Here is a 19,711-nt window from a genome sequence, read left to right on the forward strand (position 1 = left end):
GCATATTTGTTTTTGCAACCAGAGAAGTCTGCCCCTGGTGGCCATTAGAAAGAATGCACTTTTAAGGCATTTCTGCATTGGACTCACTGAAGCTGTCTGTCAAGGTCAGTCATTCCCAAAATAATTTGACTGTAAAATCAAATAGATTTCTATTTTCTATTCAGTTTTTCTTTTAGAATCACAAAGGATGCTTTGGTTTTGTTTTTTGTTATTTAGACTAAAATTTTAAAATCTTTACATTTAAAAAGAAACTGAACTAATGAAACGAGGCTGAATTGTTAATTTAATGAAGTGACGAATAGGATTCAACAAATAAAACAAAAGATTAAAAAAAAGAATGAAAACACACAAAGAATAAGAAACACAACAAAAGCAAACAGAGCAAAACATTTTCTTTTATATTTAACATGTAAAAAACCAGCAGGAGTGGTCGTCGAGCAGAAAAACCAAAACAAAGAGCTAAAAGACACCAAACCTCAGGAAACCTTTCACGTCTTATATCTGATCCGTGGTTCGTAACAGCTTTGTTTCATCTCTCGTTTAAAGCTTTTCCACACGAATCGCTGAACTCGAGCTCAATCAGAAAAATCTAACACTTGAGGACACTTTAAAAACTCACCACACATTCACTCTTTAATTTACAACAATAACACAAACTGTACAGTCAACTTTACTGCAGGCAGAGCTGTAAACACAGCGTCAAAGGCTCATTGAGGGGTCGTCACCAAACAACCTTCATCTGATCAGAGACGTTCACACATGAAGTGTCTGCTTTTTTTCTCCATGCATGCAACACATACCTGTGGACGTGTATGTACGTTAACAGAAGTAGTTTTTTTTTAATGCTTGTAGTTAATATCACTACAAAACCAGAGTCCCACAGTGCTATGACGTCATGTGTTAATACATAAAGAGTGTAACGGTGTAAAGGTGGATCCAGAGCTTTAACAAAGAGGATTTACCTCCCGAGTCCGCCACATACATGTGCTGCTGTGTGTGTGCGTGTGTTTCAGTTACTTCCTATGACACACAGAGGACGCCGGCTCCCAGCGTGCTGAAGATCATCCAGAGTGTGCTTCTTCCACAGGAGCTGGCCGACCTCCACCTCCACCTTCAATTCATGTCCAGAATGGACTGTCTGCCACCTGCGGAAAAAAAAAAAAAAAGCTCAATCTGCTGATTCCTGAGTGATTTTTAGTTGTGGTTTGTGGTTATCATAAAGGACATGATGTGAAGGCTGAGAGTCTGGCAGCACTGTCGAGGTCTTCCTCATTATCACCCTTTTTGTTTGTTTTCTAAAAGATTTCTGTCCTTGAAGACAACCTGAAGGTTTTTCTAAAATCCTAAAAGACTCTTATTAAGCTGGAATAAAACATTAGAAAATATGGAGCATTAACACCACCTGCTAGCTGGTATCAATACATGTTAATGAGCCTGTGTTAATTTACTCCTTACGGTTTAAGCCCAAACTCACGCTGACAGTTTTCTTTCCTTTTCTATGCCAGCATTTCTTTATCGTGTAGAAAACCCGAGACACACTGGTTAAATTGCGCTTCTTTATCTTATATTAAGATATCTCAGAGATTAAATGTGTAGTTAAACTTCACAGTGACAGAAACTGGAGTCCAGCCCACATAAGCTCAGAGTGGGCTGTTTGTGGCCTGTGATGTAAAATTAGTTTGACATCCCCGCGATGAACTGTTTTATCACAGGGACGTCAAACTTTTACTCTGAATGCTCCGTTTCTGGTTTGAAACACACTTTTTTCAGTTTCTCTCTTTCATGCAGGTAGTGAGGATTTGTAAACAAGTTGGCATCTTGAAAGCAAACTAGGGGCAACCTGCCAGCATGCAAAGCAACCACAAGCAGGTTTTTGGTGCAGCATCCTCTGCACTTGATTTCACGCAGCAGCTACTCACAAACCAAGTTTCCAGGGGACTTCTGACTGGTCTTTACTGGTTTTATATGTTTAAGCACTTTGACCTACAAAAGCAGCATTACTGTACTAAAATGATAATAATTATTATTAATATATCTGTTTGACTGCATGAGGACTGAGCAACCAAATGGCTCACAGGTACATTACTTATCTATATCATATGGTATTATGTGATCACGCTGCCTGGCAACCAACTATCAAAGGGCTAATATGACCCATTTTTAGCATTTCAGAACCTAGATTACCTTTAAAAAAAATGACATTGTTTTAATTCCATGATAATAAAACCTGATCCGCTGAAAAAGATCTTAAACTCACCTTTGTTTTAATATTTACATCATTTCCAACAAAACAACAAGACCTTTGGCATTTTCAGCATTTTAGTAACAGGAATATGAGGTTTGGTTACATAACCTCACATTTATAAACTGTTATAATAAATTAGATTTATATATTTGATTTGCATTCATCAGCTGCTTAAAAAAAACATGTTTTTTGCTTTTCCTTTAAGGCACAAAGAGACCTGTTGCTTCTACTTTTATGTCTGATAATTAAGGTGAAATTAATTCACGTATGCATCTTCTCAGTGCTTACATGAGTCGGTTAATGTCCATCACAAAGCACAAACTTTGGAGCCCTTGTGCAGCGTTACATTTTATATGTTCAGGGTGGAAGCTTTGCTGTGTCCTTTCCTGGACTCTTCCATAGACTTTTCCATATCATTTTGTCAGTGCAATTTCAAATGTTAAATTTAATAGAATCTGATCACTATACATTTATATGTTGTTGGGTTTTTTTTAATCTTAACAAGCTGGTGTGATTACATGAATTTAAGACGATTACCTGGCAGAAGTTCAGGTTCAAACTGATTTTGATGGTTTACATTTCCTTAGCTTTAAAGTTCATATTTCTGGTTGTTTTTGTGTCATATTTCTCTGACTAAATAAAATTAACTTGGAAAATGTCTTGTAGTGTCTTGGCTGCAAAAAGGTCTGGGACTACTTTATATAAAAAGGTCACGGTGGGGCAAGTTCACTGCATTGGGGAAATCTCAGTTTCACCACTAGAGGGCAGAGGAGACCTTCTCAATCCGCCACGGCTGGGTTAGAGTGGGTGATGCTGTGTGGACATCAGCTGCGTTTTAACCCCATGTGGTTTGGAGAGGCTCCAGCCTGTTGTCACTAGTTTCCAACAATAGACAGCCTGCGCTGCTGATAAGAACTTTTTAACCGGCACAGCCATTGTTGGAGGCTGTGTTTTGTTTTTTCCTCTGTCAGGAAAAAAATGAGGCGATAAGCAGTACAAGTACACAGATCACAATGCCAGATGGATACAAAACAGGAGCGAGCACGAACAAACTGATCTAAACAGGTTATTTATTGTCTGCCTGAAAGTCAAAGAAAAAAGTAAAAAAAAAAAAATAAATTAAAAACCCAGAATTTATTTTTAAAGAAAACATTTTAAAAAAACAGCACTTTTATATTTCAAATAAGTAAATATGATGAATCTGGTTTTCTGGACCTGAAGGTGAATGTGTAGCTGGGGTCACTCAGGCTGCTTTGCTTCGGGAACAGAGCCGTGTGATCCCGTTAAAGAACAAAGGTTCTGACACAGGAGCTTCACGTATGCCAGCAGCCCGTATGCTCAGCACGTGCTTCACCTTTAATAATCATGATATAGAGCACTCGTGCGTAAATATATTTCTCAAATGCAAACATAAAATAAATCATCACAGCCTTCCTGTTGACCGAAGTTGCATATCATGGCCTATAAATGATGAGGTAGAGAAACAGCTTTCAACAATTGCCTGACAGCACACAGTTTTCATCACATGCAAAGTCGCCCTGAGCTTCCTGAGCTCAGGCACCTACACGTCGTAGGTGCACACAAGGACAGGACGCGGTCTTTAACCCGTCGGCGGCCTAATCTGTGAAAACTAAGTGTTTTCAGCTGTGTGAACAGATCTGATCCTTCTTCGTGCAAGTTGTTGAGAAAAGGAAGAGTGTGGAAAACAGCCTGCCTGATTCTCCTGAATCTGGAGGAGTAAATAGTGAACATGTTGGAGACTATTTTCAGCAGCAGTTTAATAAACATTTGTAGCTGTGATGATTTCTAACAAAGAAGTTGTACACTTGTTATCACGAAGAATGCAGTGGGGTTGTGTAGAGTGTCTTCCAAACGCCTGACTTTCTGCTTTTATTTCAGTCACATGTTAATTCTGTAATAATTACAGATACACGATCACAAGGTCAAACATTACCAGACTTCCAGATCCAGCCCAACCCCCCAGCTATGCTTTCAAACTGTGAAACAAAGGTTTGACAAAAGGTGGGCCTGCTGGAATATTTCACATATTTATTCCCTTCACGTAGGGTTAGTTAACCTATTAACCCTGTTACACACTTTTTTCCTCAACATCATCGGTGGGATTTGTTTTTGTTTTGTTTTTTTCCAGAAAAATCTGATGTATGTAAAATAATACACAAACTGATATTTAAGCTTTTTTATTTTGTTTACTTATTATTAATTTAACATCCCAGTTTTTAAAAATGAGCAATTAATTTAAAAATGTACAGGATTAAAAACATGCAAGGCGGTGTATTTTCATGGCATTTATGTTTAACAGATTTTTTTTAATTTATTTCTATTTTAATATTTTTACATAATGGTCACTCTGCAATGCCATCTATTGTTGTTAATACTTAAATGTTTTTAATACTGGTTGTTTGAGGTCTAAATGCAGCATTACTGCACTTAAATAATAATTATTACTAATATCTTAGTAGAAAGCATGAATCTCTGATGACAGCCTTAGCACACAGTTACATCTTAGGCTCCTGAAGGTTCTTATCTATATCAAATATTATTGTGTAATCACGTTGCCAGGCAACACCTGTCGAATGGTTAATACTGTATGAGCCATTTTTAGCATTTATGAACCTATATGACCCTATAAAACTATTAAATTGTTGCAATTTCACAACAATAAAACCTGATTTAGATCCAGAAAAAGAAAACTGTGATATAAATGATGGCGTATGACGCCATCACGTTGCCTGCCAACTACCTTTCGAAACCACTGCAATGGCACTGACCCGTACCAGTTTATATAAATGTATAGATTAAATGATTAATCTCAAATTTAAACACCTAAAAAAAAGCAACTACGTTAAATTTGACTCCATTATTTTACTTTCAGGGTCTGCTGTGTATATTTTAATCAGGAATCCTGTAATTTTGTGGCTCGTTTAAGTGCTTTACTTTTTCTCTTTTTTTTTGCAACTACAGAGGAATGAGATTCACGGGACACAGGCTAAACACAAAACTACTAATATCAGGATCCATTCATTGCTTACTTTTACTGACAAATAAAAGTAAAGAGTACGGCCAGCCTCACTGTTTGAATACTTCTAAAGAAAAAAAGTTATGTCAGATTTTTGGTTACGCTCAATCAGAACTCATTCTTAGATGTTTATTTTGTTTTAAAGGAAGTTTCTTCAAGGCGGCATTCACAGTTTTGGGCCTTCACAGGAAAAGAGGCCTGATTAGCTCGAGGCTGATGTTTGAAACAGCTGACATATAGCAGATGTCAAATCTGTAAAAAGTGTGAGTTTTAATGTGCGTGTGAGAGCTTTTTCTTTCTTGAAGTGGCTCAGACTTATTCACAGAGATTAGGATCAAATCGCACAGCTGTTTGCATTTTTAGCTCACAGACACAAGTGAGTCTTTTCTCTTATCTAAATATGATGTAAGAGTTGAGGCCAACTTTGAGCCTGGAGTCATTGATGAGTCTCGCAGACCTGGGCGTGCGTCACAGAGTCGGTAACTCGAGGACATACAACTTTTTTTTTCTATTTTTTTCCCTCTCCACTGTTTCTCCAACAATAGGCCTGAATACACTCTTACACACATCATTGTTTGAGAATGAAAGATGACCTATTTTAGTCCATTTCCCTCTGGCGGCACATCAATCAGCATTTTTTTTTTCACAACTCTATTCAGGTAGTGATAAGACACCACCCATTTACCGTCAGTATCCAGTCTGCAACACTTCCTGTTCTCAGAAACCACCACCAAAAGAGAAAAGAAAAAAATGCTGACCGTCTTTCCATCAATCTTTAGCTGCAATCTTGACAGGCTTCCCTCCTGGCTGATCTTCAGTTTATGATGCGACCACAACTTTAACCGTCCCCCTGAATGTTTCTGCTAAGCAGAAGCAGCCTGTTCACTCAGGGTTTTTTTGAGCTGCTGAACCTTAAGCAAGTTCACCTCTCGCCAAGTCTTGACAGGATTCACCGTTACCCAGACCTCAGTATCAAATCATCACCATAACACCACGATGACTCACTCAGCGGTGAATCAGCCGACACGCTGTCCCTGCTCTCACTTTGGTGATTTGGGCTGCTGGGAAGGCGAGGACGGGACCTGCGATTTGGGACTCACCGCAATGACTGCAGGCATTTCGAAGAAGCCGCAGCATGTTTTACTCTGTGTGTGTGTGTCTGTAAATAATGTTTGGGGCTATATTTTGTCTACTCTTTATTTGCAGACAAACTAAATAAAAATACTGGAGATGGTGTAGAAAGTAAATCAGCTACGAGGAAATATTCTGTTGTCTTTAATAATCCGATGATACTGATGTTGAATTTTTACATATGTTCCAAAAGTTTGTATATTTTAGTACTTAACCGTCATTTTTCCAGGCAAACAAAGCCATCCTTTCTGCTTCCCCATTCCTCAAATGCTAACACCTCCTTTGTTCTGTTAGAAAAGACGGTGAGCTAAATATCTTTGAGTTTGTCACATAAAACAAACAATTACTGTGGGCAAAAAAAGTAAAAACGTTTTAGGAAACTAGATGCATCGCCCAAAAACATCATCATATTTAATACTTGCATTTGCCAGTGTGCAAATGTATTATAACTGACGCCATATGGATTATGTAAGACTGTTTAGTCTGCGTGCAGAAAAATATATGAGGCTCAAAATGAGCTTTGGTAATCGCTGTTATTGCAGATGACAGCATGAAGTCAAACCCGAGGTGCGCTGCTAGTTAACGAGGCACACAGATCTAATAACCTCTGTTAACTCATCAAAACAACAAAAAAAGCAGTTAGCCAACCAGACAGGTTGTAAGCATGACCGTTTAGATAACACTCAACTCGTTTTGCCTGAGGACTTTTCAAAATGAAAGTTTGCAATATGGAGTTTTTTTTTCCCAGCGAGTCTTCAAGAAGAATGCGTTTGAAGTCGTTCAGGAACAGGAAGCTACATTAGAGCCCATCTCAGCTGCTGCAGCTTTCCTCTGCAGGCTCAGTGAGAGGTCTCAGGCCTGACATTACAGGTCTGTGGTCTGTGGTCAGGGATCAGGAAGCAACCTGTGACAGGGTTAATTTGTCACGCAGGCCAGAAGTGGAGCATCACGCATCAAGTGATCTGCTTGAAGCTCTAACATTTACAGAGGTTTATTTCCAAGTCTTCAACATCATCTTCCTTCCTTCCGTGTATCCATGTCACAGAGGAATCAGTCCAAGCAGAGACATGCAGACCTCCTTCTCCCTGGCTACCTACTCCAGGTATTCCGGGGGGACACAACGGCATTCCCAAGCCAGGAGAGACATACTCTCTCCAGCATGTTGTGGGTCTGCCCCGGGGCCTCCTCATGGTAGGACATGCTGTAAGCACATCATCTAGGAGGTTCCCTAAAGCCATCTTAGTCTTTGCTCTTCAACCTCTAAGGCTCACCAACCCTTCAGAGCAGTTTCACTCTTTCAGTCACTGCCCAGAGCTCGTGGCCACAGGCGAGGGGCAGGAGCGTAGATCGCCCAGTAAATCGACAGCTTTGCTTACCTTTTTCACCACTACAGATTGTGGTTTCGATCAATATACTAGATTGCCCACTTTAATGTTTAAGGTTTGTATAAAATTATCAGCTTCTAAAAGCTTTTATTTGACAATCTGAACTTTCAGATGAGTCATTCGGAGCCAACTTCCTCTATAAATGCTGAATTTAAGGCCAGTATTCCCTCTCTTTTAGCTCCATTTTTGGCCTCCACCAGCAAAAAAAACAGCAAACAAGTTTATAGAGAGTAGTGAGAAACCCCAAAATAATTAGCCGTATGACTCTAATACAGCAGATTTTTGTGACATATTACATAAACCTTTTGAAGAGGCCTAAAAATAGTCAATCCTAAAAAAGTGTTTTGGAGCACAATAGCCCCTTTTCTTACTTTCTTTTGGCCCACAAAGGGCTTCAAGGACAGCAACATGTGTTTTCATTACTACTCTCCTTGATATTGACTAACACCCACAATAAATTTTTATTATTTATATTTTACTCTACCCTGTTCTCTCACAGCCAAATTGGACTCTTTTTTTTGTCTCCCACAAAAATGAAAATAAGCTGCAATAAAGTGAAATCATCCTTTTAATGAACTTAAAACTAAATTTTAATGAGTTTTCATGTGTAGTGAGTTGTGCACGTGTGTGGCTGCACCTCAGAAGAAGTTCTTGATGAGTGGCGTGACCAGTTTCACCCACAGTTTAACGTGGCGGTCGGGCCGCTCGAACGTAGAGGTGGACACTTCAGTGGAGCGCCGGTACAACATCTCCTGCTCCTGGGAGTTTAAAACGCAGGTGTTCGTTCAGTTACGCAGACTTACACATTCATTCATCATCATGTCTGGCTGTGGTTTGTGGAAAATAAAGAGCAGACCTCCTGCAGCTGGCTCTGCAGCTCCTCATTCTCCGTTACTATGGCAATCTGGGCCTCCAGGTCACGGTGAACCGAGCGGTAACCGAAATTAGGGGAGCCAATTAGAGTGAGGCAAGGCCGATCCTGCCCCTGGAGGTAATACCACAGACCTGTGAGAGAGGAGAAAAGGAGTGAGCCAGCGAGGAGGTAATGCTTCAGAGAGCCGTTTCCAGCAGAGATTTCTGCCGGCCTAAACCACAACTAAAAGGAAGCACATGCAGAAATCCCCAGAGCAGATCCAAAACCCCAAAATATGAGAGAGAGTGAGTGTGCATCCTCGTCCCGAGGCTACAACACAGTGACTGTACAAGCCCTCGTCTCTCACGCTACATACCGCTGCGACCACAAGAAGAACAGCAGAGGAGGCAGAACAGCGAGAGTAATGTGTTTTATTATTTTCACTGAGACAAATACAGCTCATCTAGACGTCCAGTCCTGGCTTAACTCGCAAAATCTCATCTGATGTTGATCCGCGGGTATTTTTTTGCATGTGAGGGGGGAAAAGAAAAAAAAAATTGAAATCATACTGAACAGTTGTTTCCATTTGTCAAGGGATAAATACATTTATTTTGGACATATTAGTGGAAAATAAAAGGAGAAAAACAGGCTGAATGTAGTACAAACTCTGGCATGTTCTCATAATGCAATCAAACATTTGAGATGCACTTGATCTGTCCTTTTATAACAATGAAAAAAAAGTGGAAGGATCTCTTCAGGATGTTAAGTTTGCTCCTTTTTCGGGACTAATAAAAGTGAGGCTAACCCTTCAACTGCAGTTCCTGGCCAATTTCAGCACCGGAATGAATCAGGTTTCATGGATTTAACAGATAAATAGGGCCTGCATTGATGTACAGCCCATCTAAAAAAAAAATATAATAATAATAATGATTTGAAATTCTAATATTGCGTCACTCAAGCACTAATTAGCAGATGTGTGTGTGTGTGAATGGCTGGATCATCTAGTTACAGATTCCTGGGAACAAATGGCACAGCTGAGTTTGGGGGAAGCTACATTACTGTCCACAAATCTCGATCCACCCTCATTTCTTGAAATGTTTCTTCCAAGGAGCCAGACTTTCTTGGGATTTTTAAAGTGCTCTTGAGCAACAGTTCTCCAGGCTTCTGAAAGCCTTTTGTTAACCCAGGAATTAAGTTAAGTCACTTAATACTGACTTATGAATCATTCAAACATAAAAAGGCACCCAAGAACAAACAATTTGGCAAAGAACCAATTAGGTTCTTTGGCTTAAGACTTTCGCACATTACTGTATAAAGTATATGTAGTTTAGTGTCACTCACCTTTAGCGTGGAAGGTCCACTCTGGTCGGTGGTACTCATGCAGGTGTACCCTCTCCTGCTGGCCCCCCTGGCACACCTGTTTGTAAAACTGCCTGGCGATGTGAGTGTACGCTGCAGGGATTGCTCCAGCGATGCCCTTGGCCCCAAAGAACCCGTTGACCTCGGGGGAGGCGGTGAGGATACGGTAACTGGCTCCAGCCTTGAGCACCAGCCGCATGTACGCCCGGGTCAGATTGAAGTAACCCGATGTGAGAAACACAGTAGACTCGGGTCCGGCATCAGTCAGCAGACGCTGGAGGGATGACGAGAGAAAGGAAGTGAAGAAAAACCCCAATTTTCCTTTATTTTATTCAGCTGACTACATAGACAGTCTGTTAATGAGACGAAAACCTGGTTATCATTTCATTTCCTTTCTTGTTTACTCTAAAAACAATAATAATACAATAGTCAACTAACAGATTCAATTCTTCAGGGAAGGCTTTCCACAAAGTTTAGGAGTTTAAGAGGTCTGACACTGACGTTGCCTCGCAGTCCCTGAAAAGTGTTCTGCCAGGGTGAGTTCAGGACTCACTGATCCATTTCTTTAATGACCTTTGGTTGGTGCACTGGTGCGCAGTCATGTTGGAACAGGAAGGCGCCATCCCCCAACTGTTCCCACAAAATCACAGCGCCACGTTGGAATTCACTGAGCTCCTGAGAGAGACCAATTCTTCATGAACGTTTGTAGAAGCAGCCTTCATGCCTGGGTGCTTGACTTCATACACCTGTGGCCATGAAAGTGACTGGAACAGCTGAATTCAATGATTTGGATGGATGAGTGAATACTTCTGGCAATATAGATATCACGACATGAGGAGTGGCTCGAGACTTTTGCACAGTAGTGCATATTTTATTTTATAACCTACCATAAAAACTTTGTACTGAAAATATGCAAACCGCTCATCCAAACAACCTCAAATTCAACACTGCACTTTCTCAGCTTTCCAGCAACACACCCATTACGCCTGAAGTGTATCGGGCTGACAGACAATGATTTCTCTAATTATTCGTAGAATGAAATTCGTTCATTTTTATTGCTGGTAATGGATTCATAATGTCAGGAACCTGATAAGAGTTTCCTTATTGTTCAGCTCTGACTTTATTATTACTTAAATTTATTGGTGGCTGAATTACAGTATATTGCGCTAGCAATCATTTTATTATATTTATTCCCAGAATATGTGACTATGAAACAAATAATTATCCTTGATTTATGGTTTAGTAGTCATGTATCATTTTATTAGTCATCTGCACAAAACATGTAATGAGTGAAGGGTTCATCCACGCTCACAATGGCCCTTTGGGTGGTGTCTAAATATAATCACCGTTTAAAGAAACAAGCAATGAGTCAAGTAATTACAATGACAGAAATCTGCATTTATTTCTTTTATTTCAGACCACGCGATAACCAAAAATGGCTTCAATTCCTGAAGAATTGAAACCGTAAAAAGCAAAAAGTTCATTTTAACTACAGATGTACAGATCAGATGAGGTGTTGAGGCTCACCTGTGTGACCTGCTCGTCCACTCTGATGCCAAGAGGTTTCATCTGCACCAGGGGGAACACCCAGGTGTCCTCCTCCACCTCGCTCATCCCCTCATCCTCAGAGTCCTCCGACTGGTTCAGAAGCCGCTGCCTAATATGGGCCGAGTTTACAACCTCCATAATCCGCTTCCTCGCCACTGCCGAGAAGTCTTGCCGGTTGCCTGGTTGCCATAGAGATACAGTAGGAGTGAGTGTGGAGCTAGTGCACAGAGGACTGCAAGTGAGAGACGGGTCAGCCTGATCTCTGGGTCACAGTGTTCTCGGTCGTGTGGTCGTGGTACTCATGTTGTAGGGGAATAGAGTCAGTTATACAGTGACACTGTGATACACCAACAACCTTTCTGAATGGACTTTTTAAACGTTTCGTGAAGATGTTTCACCTCATATCCGAGAAGCTTCTTTGTATTTAAGTGGGAGTTGTCCCTTAAGATTACAGATGGATTAAAGAAAGGAGTAAAAGAAGCCATCTATGTCCACTGTGAACGACCATCTTTGAACAGATGAGGTTGCTTACGACAACAACTCTCTGCCACATACTTTTAAGATCCCTTCCCAGGCGCCTCAACCCCCACTCACGTCAGGTGATCTCAATAGGTCACTTGATAGGGTGAGGCAAGGTCTCACAATGGTTTCAGCTGAAACCTCTGCTCATAACGCCCCACGCCTTTTGTCACACCTTGGCTCATGTCGTGAGGCACATGATTAAAAGAGGGTCAACAACTCCCTTAAGGGACAACTCCCACTAGGGATTAAATACCTGGGATTCTCCCGCATTTGGTTTTAGAACTGCAGAAGCTTCTCAAAGGATAGGTGAAATGTCCAGTCACTTTCTTTCTAAGCTCCTTAAATTTCAGGAGTGCATCTCAGTTTTTCTGCACGATAAAGAAGTGCTGCTGTAATTAATGAAAGAAATCTGTCAGCAAGACTCTTTAGGCTTAAATTGTAAATAATAACTATTTAAAATTACAGAAAAGGTTCTGTCAGTTCATTGCCCAGACTGAATTATAAATTTAGAAACTTTTTGTTAACTCAGAGAAAAGCTGCTATTTTATTTATTTATATCAGGGCTCGCAAAATCGCTAGCCCGACGTCCCGGGGCTAGCGATTTTTCCAGTCGGGCTACCAAAATCTATCTCTGCCCTACCCGTCGGGCTGTCATAGGAAGGAAAAATATATGTCAATGCTTTTGCATTCTTTCGAAAATGTAGCTGAGTAATTATGTCATTGGCATCGGTGAGCCACTGTCAATATGTGACATATTGAAATTTGAATTTGCGCTTGTTTTTTGCTTTCACTTTGCAATCGCGCGAACTGTGTATAGAGAGCGACAGTACTGATTGGTGAGTGATGATAATTTGTGCACCAATTCCTCTGAAATCGTCTTATCAATCGTTAGCATGACAAGTGAAATCTCCCGCAGCAAGCTTAAATGTGTGAGAGGTTGATCGCGCAGAGAATCGCTGAGCGTTATGTGAGTGCATGTGTAAAAGCAGCAGGATATATATTTTAGTTCTGCTGAGCCGAATAAGACAGGTCAGGGTGAAGAAGTGACCACAAAACGGAAAAGTTATGACAAATCAGACTATAAGGCAAAAAGAAAGTGCAGCTTTATGGTTTCATGGACAAAAGAATTTCCGTGGCTGCAATATGACGAGCTGTGCGTGCGCATTCGCTGTCAAAATAAAAAAAACGCGCACAAGATGAGAAACGCGCACAAGATAAGAAGTTGCAACGCGTGTTTGCGTACATAAGATTTTCCTGGAGGAGGACAGACATTTGTTTAGAACTCTTAAAGATGTCGAAGAAGCTCCTTTAAGCAATTACTTTGGTGTTCCTCCACCTCCAAAGAAATGTCAGAAGGAGTCCGAACCACAAAAGAAGCATGTATTCTCGGAAAAGTGGTTGCAGGAGGTGAGCTGGCTTCAAACAAATGATGAACGCACAGATATTTGGTGCAGAATGTGCCGTGAAAATCCCACTCTAGCAGACAAAAACAGTGCCTTTTATATGGACGCAAACGCGCGTTGCAACTTCTTATCTGGTGCGCGTCTTTTATTTTGACAGCGAATGCGCACATGTGGACCACTTATGTGCACCCGTGTAAATAACATAATGTTCTGCCGGGTGTGTTGTTGGTTTTCCCTCGATTTCTGAGTCGACAAGCGCCTTTGTTACTGGGACCAGTCATTTTAAGAAAGGCCCCCATTAGAACCCATGAGAAATGCAAGAAATGCATTATTGCTCAGTCTGCAATATCTTTCCCAGAACAAACATCAATTGCAAATAACATACTAAAAATAAACCTGAAAATCAGTTTAAAACAGCGTACTATGTTGCAAAGAGTGAACTACCACTGGCAAAATTTAGCAGTTTTTGCAAACTTCAAAAAGCAAATGGCCTAGATCTTGGTTCCACTTACCTCTTACCTGTGACTTCAGTGGAAATTTCAAATTCAGGATCTGACACAGACTGATTCATGTCCTACACAGTTCTTACAAGTTCATAGAAATGTCTGTTCAGAACCAAGTATTTGAGTTGATGATTGTAATTTTTATACAATGTTGTAATTTGTGTTTCAACAATTTTTTGATTAATGTTTTGTTTCAGTTACAATATTATATTTTAATGTATAATATTGTAAAGGAAACAAAACAGGAAACAAAACATCAATCAAAAAATTGCTCTTTTTTATTCGGGCTACTTAAATTTATTTTGGGCTACCAAAAACTGAAGAGTCCCTGCCCGAAGGGCTACCAGAGATTTTGAAATTTTGCGAGCCCTGTATATATTTTACTGTGGACACAATCTAAAAAACACATCTGTTGTTTTTGCCAGGCCAATTCTGGCCCCTGGTTTAAATAAACAGTGCGGAAGGAGTTAAAAATGATGGCTATGTTCATGCTAAGTATTCAAAATCGAGTAGGCAGAGCTTCCAGCTACGCCACATTATCAGCAATCCCAGCCTTTTAAAATGGATTCACAGTCATGAACGGCACAAAACATTGGAGACATCACCCATCGGTTTGTGACGATCTCTGTTTGCCAAGATCGGGGCCGAAGGTTGTTTTCCTGTAAAACCTTTCTGCAACCAAAATGATCGCCACCCAGTGATCATTTAAAAAAAATTCAAATTTAAGTCACTTCACTTTTCGCACTCGAAAGTCTATCTTTTATACCATTTAGGTTTCCTGCATTAAATTTACAGCACAGGCATGGAGCTCCAAACAGACTTCCACCTAAAAGAACATTTAAACTCGCCTACATCTTTCCAGCTCTCTGATATGAGACACTGAAATGGATTTCATTAAAACTGAGTTAAATCACAGCACTCATTTCAGTCGTTAGCTTAACGCTGACACTTTTTTAATTTTGAGGGCTGCATTCCATTTTAGGACATCAGGGGAGGACTGAGATCGTGGGCCAGTTCACAGAGCAAAATGACACAACGTGTCTAAACATTGAAGCTTTGCACTTCCTCTCTAAAAGCTTGCACTGCAACCATAACACTGCAAAACCTGAGCTTTTTTTAATGATCCATTTGGACCATGTTCACATTGTTCTTACAGTTTTATACTTTTTTTTTTTTTATTGTACTATTTGTATGATCATTTTTATTATTTTACAGGGAGATTGTTTATATCAGAGAATTTGCAGATTTAATTTAGTTTATAAATTTATTTATTTATTTATGTATATATTTGGGAGGTACTCAGAGTAAAGGAGCCATTTAAGGAGGCTTGAGGATCTGACTGAGATGCCTCTTGGACAAGGTGTCCTAAGCATGTCCCCGGAAGGCCCCAGGGTAGACCTGGGACATATTGGAGAGGTTATGCCTGTCGGCTGGCCTGGGAACTCCTCTGAGTTCCCCTGGATGAGCTGGAGAAGGTCTCGAGGTCTTTGCTTAGGCTGCTACTCCCCTGACTCGGGTAGAAAAAAGATGGATGTATGGCTGCACCTTGCAGAAAAAGTAGCTAACAGTCACAGGCACACAGCTGTCACTGAAGAAGAACCTGCTATTTAAAACCATTTATGGGCAGCCAATCAGAAGAGAGCTTGTTTCAGATAGAGGATGAACTGAGGGGCAGCACTCAGTGTGAGTATTTTGAACTGTGAATCATGCAAAGTTACTCTAGTACAAGGATAAAATTATGGAGCAGGAAATTAATGTAATAGGCCCCCTTTTTGGAGTTCCTTATATCAACAACCACACTCGTGTGAACACATTAGCTGGAAAGCTCCTGCAGTCTGTTTGTGCCATTCCTCTGATAACACCAAATGCATGTTGCTCATCCTTGTGTTAGGACAGACGACCCTACAGGTGAGCAACCTGCATGACGTGAGCCTTTAAACAGTCTTTAAATCATCAGTTATCACCTTCTGCCTGCAGACAAACACACTTTTTCTTTTAACGCCATTCTTACGATCAATAACAAATCTCATCAGTCATCTTCACAAATGTCTTTCACTAGAATTTCTCCAGTGTCTGTGTGTGTGTGCGCGCGCACGTGCATGTTTGTGAATTCATTATGTGTGTGTATCAGTTCCCATTTCATATCTTCTTCCAGCAACACTGTGACATCACAACTCTATTCCTGGTGTTCGTTTCCATGGCGGTCCAGTCCTGCAGACATGATGTCATTCATCCCTCAAACGAACATCCTGGCAGCCTGCACTCCAGTTACGGACACACTGTACAAATATGTGTGCGTGTGCGTGTGCGTGTGGACAAAACCCTGACAGTTTCACATCCGGCTCCATGGCTAGCCAACCGCAAGAGCTCGCTCTACATCTTCCTCACTGTACTCTCACAGAGCTCTCCTCCCTGGCCTGCATCTGGCTTGTCTAAGCTTTCAAGCTCCATTAGCAAACTCCTGGAGTTGAAAACAGGCTGCAAGTGAGCATGGAGTGTCACATGCTGTCAAAACATGCTGAGGGTAAACATCTGTCTTTGTGCACAGGCCAGGGATACAGGAGTGTTCGGTTTCTACCTTTGTACGGGTGCACCATGCCCTCGAGCATGGTGACCGAGTCGTCGGGCTGGAGCTGCAGGGAGACGTCTCCCACGGCCTCCACCAGGTCGGAGAAGAAGTCGGCGACCTCCCTGCAGTTCTCCAGCAGCACGTACCGGTCCTGTCTGTTGGTGAAGTACGAGTCGCTCAGGTTGGCCCTGAAACACAAGATCCGGGAAAAGTAAGAGTAGAGAAGGAGGAATGAGGAAGCTAGTGCAGGGGTGGGGGATCTTATCTTATTGAAATTTGGTCATATGAATATTTTTCTGAAACTGTGTTTATTCAAGAGGAAGGGTGGTGCCATTCAAGTGAAATTTAACACATCAATTATCATGTACTCACTAAAGGAAACTGAGACAAAAGCCTCTAAAGCTGCGTATTCTTCTTAGCTTTAACTTTTTTAAAAAGAGGTGGCAGACACAGCCTTAACGGGGGATCCAATTCATTTCATATGATACCCAATTCAAAATAATCCTCGATTATTCTGTACCAGGCTTTGGAGCAGCCAATCACAAAGCCATTTTAGCCCTTTCCACCCATGCTTTTAGCCAACGGTTTGTAAGTTGAGCTGAGTCACACATAGGGCTGCACGATTAATCGTTAGAAAATCGCGATCTCGATTCATACTTATGTGCGATCTCATTTCCAAATGACAACGATTAAAAAAAAAAAAAAAAAAAACAAGACGACGACGATTGTACCGCATTTTGATCCGGGACGTAATCTGCATGAAAACAAGCGCTCACTCTTCCTGCTCAACAAATGACAAGGGCGGAGCCTTATACCACGTGATACAGAAGCTGTGCCGTGTGACGCTAACATTAGCAGGGAAAAACAACGGAGAACACGTCAGGGATGACGAGAAAGTGACTGGAGAAAATCCGTCCCGGTCAAACACCCAAACATCAATAACGGGAACCTTATACAGCGCTTCCCTATACCCGTCGAACTCCCGCAGGCACAAAGAAATTACGGAGGCTATTACTTATCACCTGACCAAAGATATGGCTCCCATCAACACTGTGCAAAACGAGGGATTTAGGAAAATGATCAACACCCTAGACAAACGCTACACAGTGCCGTCCCGCAACTATTTTTCTATTGTTGCACTACCTGCTCTATACACGCAGTGTCGAGCAACGGTGGAGACGGAATTTCAAGCAGTACATTTTGCGGCAACCACAAAACGTGAGACATTTGTTGTTTTTATGTTTATTTATTGTTTTTATGGTCAGTTTCAACTGTTACGAAGTTGATGTGCAGTTAATAAGTGCAATAAATATTTATATTGGAAAAGAAAATCGTGAGAGAATCATGATCTCAATTCTAAGCCAAAAAATCGTGATTCTCATTTTATGCAAAATCGTGCAGCCCTAGTCACACAGCTGCTTATTCACAACATCTCCCGGTTCTGATTAAAGGATGCAACATTACCGGTGCGGCTTTATGAGTTATTAACACAGGATTAATTGTGACAGCCCAACATGTCGTTAATCGTCAGTAAAAGTTAACCTGCAGGAGCGTCTTGTGGAACGTGCTTTGCTGCCAAGGAGGAAATGAACAGACCGCTCTTTAGGATGAACACAAAGCATGTCACGACTTCTTTAATGCACCAACACTGGCGCAGTGCCAACGTCCTCCATACTTTTATTGGACATTTTCTGCATAGTTATTGTGAAATGTGAAACAGATCTTCCTATTGCCAGTAAAACTTTAGGTACTCTGAACAAGACAACACACGACAGACAGGAGATAGGAGAAGGGCGGGTTCAAATATATGAAACTGCCAAAACGTCTTATATCACATCAATATGAGGTGCCTAGAAAGAGACAGGCCCTCGGGGTCAAGACTCGTCAACAGAGACTAATACTTGGAAACATTCCTCAGGATTTAAGTGGAAATATCTTCAAAGGTCATCATCATGAAATATCTTCAAAGGGGCAAGGATTCTTGTTTTAAAGAAGTGAGAAACTTCTATCAAATAAATGCCAAACACCTCGAAATGTGTCTGAAATCAACAGGTTATAACGACTTAGATTATTTAAAAAAAAAAAAAAAAAAAGACCTGCATTAATTAACATGAAACACAAGATCCACCTGCGTGGTAACAAAACGCAACAGTTGCAGCTGTAAATATGTTTTAGTCGGTTTACATGGTGGAAGTAAAGAACGGCGCTTCGCGTATCCTTTGTTTGTTTTAATGTTATGTTTCCAAAGTCCCAGCGATGTTGATTCTCCATTTCACAGCCGTAAGTTGCATCTGCATGTACTGAAATATGACTACATTACAAACTTATCCTGACAGCGTGCATCCCAGACAAAAGATGAGCCTTGATAACAAAACGTAGCTATAAAGGAGCCCTGTCATATGCGGCTACTTGTCTTGTTTAGCCAACGTTAAACTGGTGCAGCAGATTATAAAGCTAAGACATCTGTGTTAACCCACACACACGATTCATTTTTGTACTTAACAACAACAAAAAATTAGTGCACTGTACATACAGCACTGTGCAAAGGCTTTAGGCCACCACCCATTTCTTTATATTTTAATAGGAAAACAGCAGAGTGATTTAGTAAAACATACATGGAGGTATAATATATAAGGCAACAATTCAGTTTGTACCATTGTAACAAGCTTAAAAGTCAGTACCTGTCACCCTCTGTTTATCTTTGGCTTTTTCCTTGATTCAGCTAAAAAAATAAATAAAAGAAAATATTGGAGCAATTATGGGTTTTTTGAGTTTTGTTGCAAACAGGCTGCTAGTAACCAAGTGCTTAAATATACAATTTAAAATTTGTTCTTTGCTGTGGTTATGTTTAGACAAAACTGGTTCCTCTCTGTTGAGCAAGGGCCCTGTTTATCCTTGAAAGACTAACAGGATCGATGTGAGATGTCTTAACAAACAAAAACAAAGTTCAGTTATTGTTATTCTATCTGTCTAAAGTATATAACTGACTTAATTTTCCTGGAATGACCTAAGTGAAGGTAGCAAGGCACTGACAGGCAGTGCGCCAAACCAACACGTCTTGCTTTCCAGTCATAATTGGCACACAGTCACGGTTGCTGTTGGTAACTAAAAGTAAACGAAAAATTAAACCGGGGTTAAAAAATGACTCAGTTGAAA

General features: G+C 40.7%; 1 protein-coding gene across 1 annotated transcript in view; it reads right to left on the reverse strand.

Annotated features, from left to right (window-relative positions):
• Positions 1–263: 263 nt before the first annotated feature.
• Positions 264–19,711, reverse strand: part of pgs1 (phosphatidylglycerophosphate synthase 1) — a 46,886-nt gene continuing 27,438 nt past the window's right edge. Inside the window, exons 6-11 of the mRNA XM_084937355.1 lie at positions 16,565–16,743; positions 11,538–11,737; positions 9,993–10,284; positions 8,655–8,803; positions 8,436–8,556; positions 264–1,145 (exon numbers count right to left, since the gene is read on the reverse strand). Of these exons, the coding sequence (XP_084793481.1) occupies positions 8,437–8,556; positions 8,655–8,803; positions 9,993–10,284; positions 11,538–11,737; positions 16,565–16,743 (940 nt within the window). The 3' untranslated portion in view covers positions 264–1,145; position 8,436. The remainder of the gene's footprint in view (positions 1,146–8,435; positions 8,557–8,654; positions 8,804–9,992; positions 10,285–11,537; positions 11,738–16,564; positions 16,744–19,711) is intronic.

The sequence above is a fragment of the Perissodus microlepis genome, chromosome 8, assembly GCF_051167445.1.
Source record: "Perissodus microlepis isolate ML-2025 ecotype Zambia chromosome 8, ASM5116744v1, whole genome shotgun sequence".
NCBI lineage: Eukaryota > Metazoa > Chordata > Actinopteri > Cichliformes > Cichlidae > Perissodus > Perissodus microlepis.